The sequence below is a fragment of the Equus quagga genome, chromosome 9 (genome assembly GCF_021613505.1).
Source record: "Equus quagga isolate Etosha38 chromosome 9, UCLA_HA_Equagga_1.0, whole genome shotgun sequence".
Taxonomy (NCBI): Eukaryota; Metazoa; Chordata; class Mammalia; order Perissodactyla; family Equidae; genus Equus; species Equus quagga.
In genome coordinates, this window is record NC_060275.1 from 12,226,341 (window position 1) to 12,241,590 (window position 15,250).

Below are 15,250 nucleotides of genomic sequence, written 5' to 3' on the forward strand. Positions count from 1 at the left end.
GCCCACCTTCCTCTACTTTATATGTGGGACATCTGCCACAGCACGGCTTGATAAGCAGTGTGTAGTTCCACACCGGGGATCCAAACCGGTGAACCCCAGGCCACCATACTGGAGCACTGGAACTTAACTGCCATGCCACCAGCCTGGCCCCAATGAAAGACTTTTAATTTATAATATTTTGTTTAAATTTCGTGGCAATACTGATAAATATAATAAAATATTCTTAAAAGGTGCTAATGCCTCTATAAATAATGTTATTGATTACCATAGTACACATCTTGATCAAAGCACAATATAGTGTCTGTTATCAGTGCCAATTATATTGAATAAAAACAGCTAATATTAATTCTGTGTCAAAACATAAATGATGACTTTACAAGGAGTGCTGCACTTCAGTTTTTACCTGTTTTTGGTTCCACTGAGAAGTATGGCTGTCCTTGCAGAATACTGTAGACCACTCGGGCGCTGTTGCCATACGTAGGATCATCAGCATCTGTTGCTGTCACTTGTACCACCGACGTCCCTACACGCCAATCCCAAAACCAATGAATTAAAAACTTCAAAGGCCACAAAACCTAAAAACTCACATAATGCTGAAGATTCTACATTCGATGTTTTAAATTCTTCATTTTCCTTGTTTCAAGGCACATGAAAAATGGATATATTTTTTGTATAAGACTAACTCAAAAAGAAGACAAATGCTAATTAAGCTTTCAGAAATATTTAAGGGATATAAAAATGCGTTAGTAAAAAATAAGATTGATGATGTATGTGAGACAGAGATATACTCAGAATTGGATGGGACTCAAATGTTAGGCATCTCATCCATCAGGGTCCAGGTACAAGTTTTTATCAGGAGCAATCTCTGTATGTTTCAATCACTGTCCAGAAGGCAGCATGACAAAGAATCGCATCTTGACACTCAAGTCATCAAGGGAATCTCGCTGTTGTAACTAAGCAGACCCAGACAGAAATAGAAACTTCACTAACTGAATAGGGAATATTCAATTGATACATTTAACTGGATATTAGGTGGCTATCCTATCTCTTCAGTAATACTTTTATTTTTCATTTCTACTCATTGATTGGAAAACAAAACATGAAATGAGAATTTAAACCAAACTTTCCCCTTAAAGAAGGAAAAGCATGACAACATCAAAAATTGCATTATTAGTTGTTTTTCTACATGTCATAGGATAGAATGTCACGTTGCTTCTCCACTTTACTATGTATTCACTTATTCTATATGGGATAAGCGATGTATTGTGATCTGTTCTTTTTATTTCCATTTGGAATGTAATCTTAAAAATATTAGATACGTTTGCTTGGTTTATATGGTTAAGCACACGCTATTTTATCATATATGTCCTATCTGATAGGGATGACATAAGTCCCTTTCTCCATATATTCTTTTAAGGTTCAAGTTCATTTCTAATAATTTCTTGAAAATATGGCATTTTTAACCTAACATCTCTTTTAGATATATTCCTACAGAGACTCTCTTTCTAAATACCTTGTCATTAATGTCCACTTTGTTACAAATCCATTCTCTCTTCCACACTATGATTTCCCTTATCAATTTTATTTTCTTTAAAACGGGGTGGAAATTCTAAAGTTACATATATAGTACCATTTTTTAAATTCAGAAGTTATTTTTTCATTTGACAGACTTAGGTGATTGTGCCATGTGGATGCCCAGTAGGACCAAATGGTAAATAATGTATATTTAAAAATCTTCTTAAGAATTAAATCTTGATTATTTTAAAATGCTAGAACAATTGTAGTCATGTTCCCTGTTTTCTCTATAACACACCATCTTTACAGCAATATTTATTTTGGTGCTATGCTTTAGTACTGATTTCCTACTTCATTTGAAAAGAAAACAACCTTAAACAAACAAAATAATGAAAACTATACCTCAGTAATTTTAGTTTTATATAATTTTTTCTGAGGTGTTCCTTAAGTAATTTACTACACAAACATGCATATTCTCAAATAACTTTAAATTTTCCATGCTTATCTATTCTGGTAATAAATAAGTTACCATAAGGGCTTATGAGTGTGTTTTAAATCTCATAATTAGTTAGAATGCAATGAAAAAGCAATAGTCCTGAATATTAAACACTGAAATCTTACATTGTTATACTATACTATTTAATGGCTATTATAACTATTTGGTTAGAATTAAACACTTTGATAAACTCTGACTCACTAAAAATCCATATAACATATTTTATATAGACATTCATTGTTCTTAGTTTGAATTTTGATATTAACCCAGTGATCTAAATCAGTGTCAAGTAAATGCTAAAGACATATGAAAATCATTTTCTAAAAAGCTCTGAGCCTGTTGGAAACAATCAAACAGCTAAAATAACTTACTTGTGTGCATAATAATCATGCTGTTTGATATCAGAGTGGTACCACTGAAACCAAAACTACAGTGCATTACTTAGCCTCTAAATCAAAAAGCTCGCATTAATCCAATTTGCATCGCAACATTCAATATAGGAAAGGAAAACCTTAGCAAGCCAATGAAGAGCGCCCAGCAAGCCCATGAGAACTACAGACTCAACCTGAACTGCTCAAATACACCTCAAAATGTCCTGTTTTTCTAAACATTACTACTTTGAGGAGGACAATGTGCCTTCTCTTCTCTCCAAAACCTCCAAAATCTTGTTGCTGCTGTCATCATTGTTGTTGTTTTTGTTACTGTTGTTAAGCAACAACGGCAGGAAGCACTCTGAAGATGTGGGCGGTATTGAGAAAGTGTGAATAAGCCTGTCTGGTCAAAGAAATGCTTATATATAAGCTAACTAGAGTGAGATACGGCCACTGCATTTCAGAATTTTTCCTGAGCACAAGCATCAATTTCTTTGGCTCATCTTCAGTTTGTATTTCTTTAGCAGCTAGAGCCATGGTGCTCCAAATAATTTTCCCTCTCTCATCTGATAGGAACAGAAATTTAGGGTCACTACATTGTGACATACATAACACATCTTTGCAGTTTGACTCCTCCACACAGAAGATGTGCTGACAGAATGATGGAATGAATGAAATGACATTTAAAGTAAAGCAAATCACACTGGGTACAATTTTCATGTGGTAAAAGGCAAATTCAATTATTATCTTAAATTAACTTCCTCCTTCAATACTAAAAACAACAGGAAATTAACATAGAAGTCAACTAGTATCTCTTCCAGCCTTACCATTTTTTATTATTTTGTAAGATCATCCATACTTTAATTACATACTGGCCGAAAACTATTCCAAAATACCTGACTAAATGGACTTTAAAACAGAGTTTAATAGTATTTGATTTAAATAAAGTATATACTAGAAGTACTTTACCTTCTATTTTTCCAGTAACGGGGCAATGTCAAAAGGCCTTTAAGTAAAACAGCCTTCATTATTCTATTATATATCTCAAACTGAGTATCACTTTACCATTATTATCAATTCAGTAAAAAATTTTCATGCATTTAAGTTTCTGGAGAAATTACAAAAGGATTAGTGGTGGCATGCGGATGGACGTTTGTGAGTTCCAACACTCTACAAGCAAATAGTCTGGCTGATCCAATGTTAGCCTGGCTAATCACTGACAGCCTGCCTGATATCTTGGCCACAGAGAGATGTTTCGAATAGTGAATCATTATCCTAATATCAGGAGAAAGAAAAGTAAAAGATCATCATAGGGCTGTGTCTGGAAAGATTTTCCTTTTTAACTTCTTAGGCATAATTTTAATCACTTTAAAAAAATTTTAAATATTAAATTGAAAAGGGAATGTAAGACCTAAGTAATTTATTGAAGACATTTTGATCTCTGTGTAAAAGGAAAAATTTCCTAATTTTCCATATAAATAAAATAATAAGTTGAAGAATTAGATTTGGGTACTGGTTACTAACATGTCCCAAATTTCCCCCTCATCCTAACTGGCAATTACTATACAAATACTAATGTGGTTTTCTTCAGAACTTATGATGATTTAGTTTTGGACAAATTTCCTCAAATCAGACACTCAATGCAAAAGTAATGCTCTTGACTTACCCACAGGAGACATTTCAGGAACTCCAGCAGTATATGGCCCATCCAAGAATTTGGGTTCATTGTCATTGATATCCTGAATCTTGATGACGAACTCGGACTCGGGCTCCACGGGCTTGTTTGTGAGCCTGTCCAGCGCTTGGGCTCGCAGCGTGTAGTAGGCCTGCTCCTCGCGATCCAGCCTCTTGGTAGCATGAATATCCCCAGTGTTCTCATCAATAATGAAAATGGAACTTGCCCCTTCGCCTGACAAGATGTATTTGATGGAACCATCTCCTTTATCAACATCAGAGTGAAGCTGGTGAAAAATTCATGTGAGATGAGATTAACTTACAAGAGAGTCAGCGATATGGAGATATGTAAAAATAATTCTTATGTCAGGCAGCAGTACATGACATTTTATTGTTCTTGGAAAGATAAGCTGACGCTTATTATGCACAGCAGAAAAGCTATTAGAACGTGTCAGCTTGCACTTGTGAGCAAGACAATTTCATTTCTTCCTGTAAACAGTCTCATTTCCAAAGGGATTTTATATCATTTCCAAAGTTAGGAACTTGTTGTAGTGTTATTTTTTATTGGATCTGTTCTTGCCAGTTTTAGCCATCTTCTTTGAACAGAGCAGATATTCAGTAAACATGTATAATTGGTTGATTTGCTCTTATTCCAAACAAAGGGATTGGCTACAGAACATTTGTAAATTTAGATCTAATCTATTACTTAATATGCTTAGAAATCCTCACTTTCTTTAAGGGTGCCTTTCCTTCCCACTCCTACTTCCACTCCTTTCCACGACCAACAAAATGGATGGATGTCCAGTCAATAAATCAGTCCCCAAATCCTCTTTTATATTTTAAAATTTGAAGCTGAAAAAAATTACCCTGCTCTGTGAAGTAGGAATTTAAATCAGCATGTGCCTGAGACTTCAACTGAAACCTTTCTTGAAATACCAAGAACTGCATTAGATTTGCATGATTAACCCTGGCCTGGGTGGCAGGGGCAGCACCTCCTGATTTGCATTTCATATCTGGAACTGTCCCTTCTGTGTGTCAGGACATTATGTTGAACAGAGAAATCTGAGGAAGCTCGAAAATAATTACACATTTTCCTGAACTTCATAACCTGAGAAATACAGTAGTCAATCTGTCATTCCAACAATCTTTCATCCCCTGTAACTGCCGTCCTTCTGGATTTCCATTAATACAAATGTAAAAACCCAATTTACCAAATAACAAGGCTTTCCACTGCCCTACAGAACTACTTTTGCATTCTTTAAAAGACAAGGTGCTAAAAATATAAAATATGGGAAGCTACTTAGGAAAGCGTGTGCTTGGTGCATTTTCATCCTTTCACGGTAGCTGTTGAGGATATCACTTTTTGCACCACGGATTTCTATGATTCTTCCACTGCATTGTTAACAGCTGTGTTTATACTCTGCTTCAGAATAAATACCTGACTTGTCCTTTAGTTTCTGTAGTTTTTAGTCAGGACTAAATAATACAAAAAGTGAATTTCTGGCACAAGTTATCATTTGGATTTGTTCGGTATGGAATTATCTAGCGGATCACTGTGCCACATGTTTATCCAGCATACGGAGAAGTTGTGTTTCTGAAATATGGTGAATTACTTAATTTTCTTAAATTATTCTCAGGGTTACTATTACATCTATATCTCCCTGTAATTTAAGAAGGAAGAAAACTGAGAATAATTATGGTATGAATTATTGAGTGCTTCCTATGTGCCAGGAATTATTCTTAATGTTCTCTACACAGTAACTTATTCCATGCTCACATTGAATGACTTTACTATCCTTATCAACAGATGAGGAAACTGTTGTAGAGAATGGCTAAATACTTTGCCTGAGGTCACACAGCCAGTTCTCTGAGGCTGTGACAGGATTATGAAAGCTGGCAGACTACAGAAAGGCCATTCTCCACTCCCTCCAATGGGATTCTGTCTCTGGGAGAGGAGCTGCTGTCCTGTGAAGGGACACATTAAAAGCTGCTGCAAAGGAGAGCCCAGGGAAAGAAGGATGCATGAAACCCACCCCCACCTGATGGCTCCCCAAAGCTTCAGGAAGTTCAGTACTCTGGGTGGTTTCCATTGATGCATTTTATGACTTACCACAAGGGTCCTTTCTTGGCATTATATAACCACCCTCAACAACACATAGCAAAAAACGTGAGTCCCGAGACAAATGCAGATGATGGATGAAAACAAGTTGTCTTAAGCTGCTAATACCTCAAGCATCCCTCTTATTCACACTTCTCACAGCCACTCTCTTACCCCTCCTCATCTTCATCTGTGCCTTTATGGGCCAGCATCTAGTGGTAAGCGTCTACACACTACTGATGACTGGTGTGGGACACTGAAGGAAGATCTGATGACCATAAGAAACACATAAATAATACCCAGGTCGTGCCTTTAATCAAATGCTTGCTATATCTCTAAATCTCATCCCATTTATAGAACCAGCTCTTATGATTCATTTGACTAATTCATGTCAACTGATTGCTGTTTTCTTGGCATGGTGATACAACATTCCTGTGGTATTCCAGGTAAGGGGGAGAGGATACATTCCTTTTCAATATATAACATACATTAAATCCCGACTGTGATGTTCAACCTGAGCTCTGCTGCCATATCTTACATCATGTGGTATTCTGAGTGGTTCTCCATTACTGACAGCATTGAAGGTAAAAGATTCATAAGGTTTTTTTCTCCAATCATTCAAAGATCAGATTCCTTCTCTTCTGCCTTCCACCACCACCACCCATACACACACACACATATATACATTGGTTCAGGATCCTTGAACTTTACCATCCTCCCCATCACTGACACTTTTCTCCCAGGTAGGACCACCACTAGGCTTGTAATCACTGCCAAAATTTACAAGTAGAAAATTGTTGAGTCTAAGCTTGGTGTCCTTGCAAAGTTAGTGTAAGCATCTACAGTAAAAGTGGATGACCAACTTGTAAATGTTAAAATGGATACACAATTATCAGATGCACTCAGACATTTAATCTGCGGGACTATGTGCAATATACTAATCTTAATTGGTGGAGTGAAATCTACATTGTCAGTGAAAAATTACTATCCTGTGCTGAAAAAGAACGCTCAGCAAAGAAAAACATTAAAAGTGTAGAACTACTGAATGGTATTCTTAAGTTACCACATGTCTATGTAGGCACGTGCACACATACACAAAATCTTTTGGAACGACTATTATAGAAAAAAAAATTCTATGGTCCTACAGTATGCTAAATAAATAAGAAATAAATAAAAAAACCACAATCAAAACAAATGTTTGTACCCTATTTGGGGCAGAGTAAAACTCACGATAAGTCTATTTCACCTGCAAGTAGCCTTGTAAACACAATGTTGTGATTCATCTAAACAATAACAACAAAATCTTGATTCATTAATCACCAGACAAAACTTACCTTTATTGCCTGGGTTCCTAAATCCTTTTCAAAATATTTGTTGGGACTCCAAAGTAAATATTTACACTAAATAACTTCTCTATTTTTTGCCAATGAGCACAAGCAGTGAGGAGCTCAAGCAGTGAGGAGCACAGAACCCTTAGCTGAGTTTAGCTCATGATAAGGCAAAAGAATAAGCAGGGAACGGGACACAATTATTACGTGAATCCTATATGTCACTATGGCAGCACTGTGTATGGTAACAATATAGGAAATACCAAATTGTGTTGGATTCTTCATAATCTACACAGGCCAGGAAGACAAAGTACACTTTACATGCAGCCTAAAATATAATACGTTGAATAATCCATTATGGCTCCATCATCCCCCACTTAACAGAATACCCACCCATTATCTCTAACACATCAACTCTTTCTCTTCAATCTCTCTGAATAATAACCCTAATGCAGAATCTTAAAATCTTTCACTTGGGCTATTACAAAACTCCCCAGCTATTGTCTACTTTCAATAATTCACATTGTCTAGGCGGTCATAGTGCCTGTCAGAAATTATCTGCCTAAAATATACATTGAATGATATCACACTCCTTATCAAATACATTTAATTGCTTCCCATAGTCTATGGACTTAGCCCCAAATTCTAAGCATAGGCTCCATGGGGCCATCATGCTCTCTCCCTAGTCTCTCTTTCCCAGCACATCTCAGAGTGCACTCTATGCTCCAGCCACGTCGGACTGGTCACCACTGCCTAAGCATAGCAAGCATTTCCACCCTGTTCAAGATACATACTTCATCCTCTTGCCCACCAACTGACATCCAATTCAGCTTAATGTAAGTTCTCTTCTACTGAAGGCTTAACAAGCCTCCTATTTTTTTCCCATGGCATGTTCTTAGAATTTCTATGACAGAATGCATTTAATTCCACTTTATATTGAAAATCTCATTCAGTTGTTTTCCTATCCAACCCCTTCTTTAATTTATAAACTCCTTAAGAGCTGGGTTCTTTTTATCACCCTATTCCACATTCTCAATCAACAATTCGTTGCATTAAATTTAGTAAATTTATAATCCAGCTTGTAAAGCAGTAGTGCTTGTTTTATTTCAATTTCTATCCTTTTAAGTTTTAATAGCATTATGCAACAAAAAGAAAAATCCAGTATGTCTGGTTTGTCCTTCCTAATCCTCTGAACTGCCCAGATGGTGCTCAGATACCTCATTTTGTACGCTCACGCTAACACGTAGCACGTGATTTTGTATTTGCACATTTCACGTTTGTGTTCCCCAGGAGACAAGGCCCTGCAGGGGCAAAAATGCTTTCTTACTCCTGTCTTCCTAGGTCACACACACACACACACACACACACACACACACACACACACACACACAAAGGTGCTCGAGGAGAATTTTATAGACTCTTGGCTGTCCTCTGAAGGCAGGATCTCCACGTCCTTGATTAATTTTTGTATCCACCATTTATTTTTTAAGATTTTAAAGGCCAAAACTGAAACCCAGATCAATGCACTGCAGTTCTGACAATTTTCTTACATCCATTTAATCACCTAGGGCCTGATATGAACTACCTGGTCCAGCACTTTCAATCTATCTGCTTAAAGAAAAGTCTGAAAACAGTGAATATTCCTCAATTTAGCCAAAGACTGAGGTAAAAAAATCAATTCAACATATTGATCAACTTTTCCTCCCTCTATGTACTTCTTAAACTCTGCTTGTTATTTGTTCTTACTGATGATCTTGTCTTTACTCTCTGACTTTTAGTGTCCTCCTATTTAAAATGGAGATAAAAACATCATACTTGGACTTCATCAAACAATTGTGACAACTACTCAAGATGATACCGTAGAATGTGATTCACAAAGGTAAATTACTGTAATATCAGGATTGTACTTTTAAATGTTTTTGGCTTTGAAAACATACTAAATTTTTATGTCGCAAAAAAAGCAAATCTAGACATAAGATGCAACTATTGGGAAAGAGACGATGTTTACATGAAAAGTGTGACACTAAAAACATTAAACTAAATAAAAGCCACAATGATCCTCACTGACCTGTAGATGATGAACTTAGGAATAATTATAGTTTTATTATATTCAATTTTCCTTGTAAGAAACACTTGAATAAGAAAAATGCACTATTATATAAATAAAACTTCTTCATATTGCTACATTTCTGTACAAAATGGAGTAATGATGGCTGAGTAAACAATACACATATGCTCCTTTGAGCAACACATTTATCAATCTGAGAATCATTTAACTTGAATGTTAGCAAATAATATTTCTAGGTGAATTTTCCACCATTGGTTTACTTATTATAGATTCCTGATTTTTTAAAGTTTAAAGATACATTACAGATTGTTAGAACTCATGCAGTTTACTTTTACTAAACTTTTACAAGGTTAAAATTACAAGTATAGAGGGAAGATTTGAACAATAATTGGTAGAAATAAAACTACTTGAATATACACATTACATGTATGTTTTCTTTTCTCATTATGCTTTTTAATAGATATTTTCCACATGCCACTGGATACCATGTAATAATCAAGCTGTTGAAGAAATATTAGAGACGAAAACAAGTGTATGAGTCATTCCTTTCTGGTTGAAGTATTCCTAATTTATAAGTATCAATGTGGTCCAGGATAATGGAACACAATCTACTTGTGAAGCATCTTTGATCAAGATGCATAGTTTAAGAAGTATAGATATTAATTATTATGCACAGAGCGATAAAGGAAAGAAATACAATTCAGGAAGTGCTTAGGTAAGGTTAAAATTGCCAAGAAAAATCTCATATCTTTTTTTTTAAGAAATAAATAAAAAGAAAAGGAGGACTACTTAGATAATTTTATTCTTAGAAAAAGTTCACACTAATTCAACAATGATAAACCTTCATTCTGGGGTCTTAGTTCATTTCTTAGCAGCAGAGTAATTACAACTGCCAGGTCAGTTCAAAAGAACCAGAGGTATGGCTGTTGAAGCTCCACTCTGCTCCTTATTGCAGTAGCTTCATGGCTCTTAAATTCCAGTTTATCCATCTGTTATAGATCAGCATCTATAAATGGACACTTGGCCTTAAATACTGAAGTGAGGATAAAACAAAGTAATGCATCTGGAAGTATTTTGTAAATCATAACTTTCGATCTACATGTGTAAGTTCACATACAGTGGTACAATAAAATTATCTGCATTCCTTTGGGGGAAAAATCTTGCTTTTGCTTGAAAAGGTTCTACATTGGTGCCTATGGCATGGTTACTCAGAGCTTCACATTCAGAGCCACATCTTTGTCACCAGGGACGGAGTGAGAGCAACTCAGAAGAGCATTCTCTGTTCCACACAGCTACATGCACCTCCCTAAAGAAAACTCCACAGCATGCATCTCACCCATTCTCCGGTTGCTGGCTCCAGGCCACATCCAAAAGTTTCAAATAACTTAAGAAATCTGCCTTGAGTCAAATTCTCGCTGATCAAAACTCCTCCTCGGTTAAGGATGGTGAGCACACCACGTTCTCTCCTTCAGGGCTCCCCTGCAGTACCTCGCTCACCTAGTTCTGAACTCTAAGTGCTGAACCAGAAGCAGCTGCAAAACAAACTTCTGGAAAGATTAAGCTTTTTTCTCAGGAGGATAACTTTTAGTCTTACTTCTTTTTTTCCCCTTTTTCTCCCTAAAGCCCCCTGGTACATAGCTGTATATTTTCAGTTGTTGGTGCTTCCAGTTGTGGCATGTGGGATGCCACCTCAGCATGGCCTGATGAGTGGTGCCACGTCCATGCCCAGGATTTGAACCAGTGAAACCCTGAGCTGCCGAAGTGGAGTGCACAAACTTAACCACTCGGCCATGGGGCCGGCCCCCTAGTCTTACTTTTTAAATGGGGGCTGATTGAGCAGAAGATGCATGTCCACAGGAGGCAAGGGCAGTGTTACTCAATGAATGGGTGCCGGCCGTCCACGTTGGAGTGAGTATGGAAACTGAGAGGAGGGCTCAGCAGCTTTCACATTTTACAGAGTAATTTAATGCCTGTTGAACCCAATAGCAATAATAAAAGAAATAAGGATTGAATTTTTTAATCTATATAATTCATGTTTAATGTAGTTACAAAATTATCAGGAGGTCACAACACAGTGTGTCCTGTGTGATTAAAAACAATTAAGTCTGCAAACAAACAAAAAACTTGGCCCTTCCCCACAGATCAGTTGAGAAGCACTGCTCAGTAGGTAAAATCCTACATGAAAGCTCTTTTGAATGCTTCTAGGCAATAATCAGTCCTAGCTAATGTCTCCTGTCCTAAGATTAGGGCAGACTGGAAGACCATTGCTGCCATGCAGGCACAGGGCAATCTGCAGAGGCCATCCTTAAGACTTACACAGAAGTTCTGTACATGGCATTTTGGGTAAGGAATTCAGGTATATGTGGCAGAGAGGAATAGCATAAGGCGTTTGCAAAATATTTCCTGAAGTCTGATGCATTGCAATGCCTTGTGCGCTCAAAAATAGAAATAATAATAGTTAAAATGACGGAAGCAATTTTGGAGTCTACACTTGGGGGAGAAAAACTCCATACTTGTATAATTTAAAAAGAGAATATCCTACACTATCTTAGCAAGTTCTAATGCAAAGATATGTGTTCATTATGACCTGATGGAGGCCAGTATGTGGACAAAGATACGAGAGACAGAGAATGTCAGAGATCACATAGAACTAGCAGAGTGAACAGAGAAAAGGAGCTAGTTCAAGGGGAGAACAGACAGTGACTAGCCCATTCCACCCTTATTAGTAAGATCTTGGTAAGGAGGGCTGATGGTTAACTCTAAATCCACAGTAAGTATGCACATTATTTGTAATTTATAATATCTGGTAAACTTGTTTTCAAATATTCTTCACTGAGTACTTAGTGTTTGTCTAGTTAATCCTTTCTGGCAGCTTATAAAGTACCCCTTTAGTTGTTATTAAAAGTACTAGGTTAAAAATACCACTTCAGCTATTACCTGGACTACAGAGATACAAATGCCATTATCCTGGTGCCCAAACCACATTGTCCTCATAAATTAAATAGAGCTCGAATTGGGCCTGTTTCTGTCTCCATCTAAACACTTGACATACATTAATCATCTATTTAAAATAAGTACAGAGTATCTACTATTGGCCTGGTGTGTGGATGGAGATGAGAAAGAGCAGAGTGGCAGGGGAGCCGATAGCACTGACCCAAAGAGTCCCCGTCTTCGTGAGCTCCCAGAGGCACGCTGTCAGCGGACCAGGTTGAACAAACACTTCTACTCCTGATGACCTCAAAAAGCACCTGCAGAATGCCAAGAAATCATATGGCAGGAAAACCAAACCACCTTCAAGGGTTCAGGGAAGTGCTTTTTAAAGAAATGATATTTAAGTTGAGGCAAAAGGCCATGACTAAGAATTAGTCTGGCATGGAGGGGTGGAGCTTGATTTCCAGGAAGGAACTTGACTGAATGATGGAATAAATTCCTTTTTGGGGACATTCAGACTGGTAATACACAGGATCTACTAATTTATAACAGAGAATAATTTTTCATGCAATATATAAAAAGAGGCTTTAGAATATAAATATATTACAACCCACATTCTGTAAACATCTGTTTAAATAATTAAAAGTTTTTAAAAGACCATGGAATAGTCCATGGATCTTAATCTATTGTTTGGCTAAAGAAGTTATTATTTTTTGACATTTACGATGTAGGGTTCCTGCATCAGAATTACCTGGGATGCTGGTTTACAATGCCAGTTTCGAGGCTCTGTCTTAAGTCTACAGAATCAGAACCTCTTTGAGTTGGAACTAGGAATCTGAATTTTCAACCAGCACTGCAGATCAAAAACTTCTGGTCTAACAAATAATACCACTTACACACAAACCAGCTGAGGCCAATAATGTCACTGCTGAAAAGAGCTAATCGTTTTTCAATTAATTTGCATTTATAATCTCATCTATAAAAGATTACTGAGTAAAATTTTTTCTGTATCTTGATTTGTTTACATATTTTACTCAAAAGTGTCCCTTCTCTAACAATCAGCGGTACAGGAGAAAAAATATACAGTGGATGTTTATGTATCCATCAAATAGTACGTGATACTTTAAATATGGCCACTCTACAATTAGTTCAATTTTCCATAGTAAGGGGGCAAACAATTTTCTTTTCGGGATAACTCATGTTTCAGGAAAACTAAGTTAAGCTAATTTGTGGAGTATTCAGTGGGAGTATGTTTTGATGATGCAAAGTTGTAGTGTCTTAGCAACATAAACTACATTTTCTGTATATAACGAGGTCATATTATTAACCTGCAGGGATGTTCTTATGCTCTGGGCATCCCTCTGGGGTCAGAAATATAAACTCAGAACAACAAAACACCTACCTATATTTTACATAGGTCAGAGTCAGACAGGCGGAGAGAACACCGAAGGTGGTGAGAGAACTATAAGCACCAGATCTGTGACACCCTGTATTAATATAGTATCTTTTTCCATAGAAATTGGTCAAAAAATTAACATTTTGAACTATTGCATTTTTATGACATAAAGGAAATATCATATAAGTATGATAGAAATGGAAATAGAATGCAAACAAAGAAAGTGGTAGTACAAAGAAAATATTTATGATCTCTATTAAACCTCACAAGTATTTCTAAATCCGAGGGTCCGGCTAGTGGCGCAGCAGTTAAGCTCGTACATTCTGCTTCAGCAGCCCGGGGTTCACCGGTTCGGTCCTGGGTGCGGACCTACGCACCACTTGCCAAGCCATGCTGTGGCAGGGGTCCCACATACAAAGAAGAGGAAGACGGGCAAGGATGTTAGCTCAGGGCCAGTCTTCCTCAGTAAAAAGAGGAAGCTTGGCAGCAGATGTTATCTTAGGGCTAATCTCCCTCAAAAAAAAAAAAAAGGAAGAAGAAGAAGTATTTCCAAATCTGAGACCCCCTCTAGGGGACTCATGGTGTGTTACCCCTATCCCACTACATCTTCACCCTAAGGGCTGAAACAGTCATCAGTCATTTCCTCAACTGCTGGAAGTGCTGGCGTTAGCCTGCTCTCAGCCTGTTATCACTTGCCATAGGAAAACTCACCCTCTACTGGAGAGAGGTGCCTCATCTAATGTCATATAGCTTCCTGGGGTTGGTAGGATATACAGGACCAGGAACTAAAGGGTTAGAGTGGGAATGTCCATGCTATCCTGGACTCCCAGCAAGAAGGGACTGGGGCATAAGGAGAGGCATCGCCATCCTGATGAGTGTAACTGACTTTGATCATCAGGAGGAGGTGGGATTCTATTACACAAGGGGGACAGGAAGAATAGTTTTTGCATCTGGGCCCTTTGGTGTCTCTTGATACTCCCTCGCCCTATTCTTGATGGTAAATGCACAAGTGCAAGAACCTCAGCGTGAGGCAGGAGGAGTGATGAGAGGAAAAGGATGAATATCATTTGTAACCTGGAGACCAGTTGCAACAACAGGAGCTGTAGTTCATCCTACTAACTTTCTTGTGAATGCCTCCAAGAAAAGAGGTCTCACATGTTTCTGTAGGAGCTGCTCCACGAACTGATTACATGAAGCAAATGGATGCAAGTGGTACAAGGGGTGGCCTCGGGGGATGTCATGGCAGCCTCCCAGGTCCACTCCCTACTGACCCAATGAAACACCAGGAGTGTTGATGACGGCTGTTTTTCAGCTAAGCACTTCCCCAAAATTGTCAGTTTGGGAAAATTTACAAATTTGGAAGATTGCAAAGT

General features: G+C 37.5%; 1 protein-coding gene and 1 long non-coding RNA gene across 5 annotated transcripts in view; one reads left to right on the forward strand and one right to left on the reverse strand.

Moving 5' to 3' along the window:
- Positions 1-15,250, forward strand: part of LOC124244495 (uncharacterized) — a 173,707-nt gene that overhangs the window by 156,521 nt on the left and 1,936 nt on the right. For 2 of the 4 annotated variants that reach the window (XR_006890027.1, XR_006890028.1), the window contains 2 exons: positions 9,051-9,147; positions 9,261-9,361. This is a non-coding gene — a long non-coding RNA (uncharacterized LOC124244495). The remainder of the gene's footprint in view (positions 1-9,050; positions 9,148-9,260; positions 9,362-15,250) is intronic. The other 2 variants (XR_006890029.1, XR_006890026.1) reach the window with 1 other exon arrangement.
- CDH7 (cadherin 7) overlaps positions 1-15,250 on the reverse strand; it is a 122,087-nt gene that overhangs the window by 60,602 nt on the left and 46,235 nt on the right. Inside the window, exons 3-4 of the mRNA XM_046671086.1 lie at positions 4,049-4,343; positions 404-523 (exon numbers count right to left, since the gene is read on the reverse strand). Of these exons, the coding sequence (XP_046527042.1) occupies positions 404-523; positions 4,049-4,343 (415 nt within the window). The remainder of the gene's footprint in view (positions 1-403; positions 524-4,048; positions 4,344-15,250) is intronic.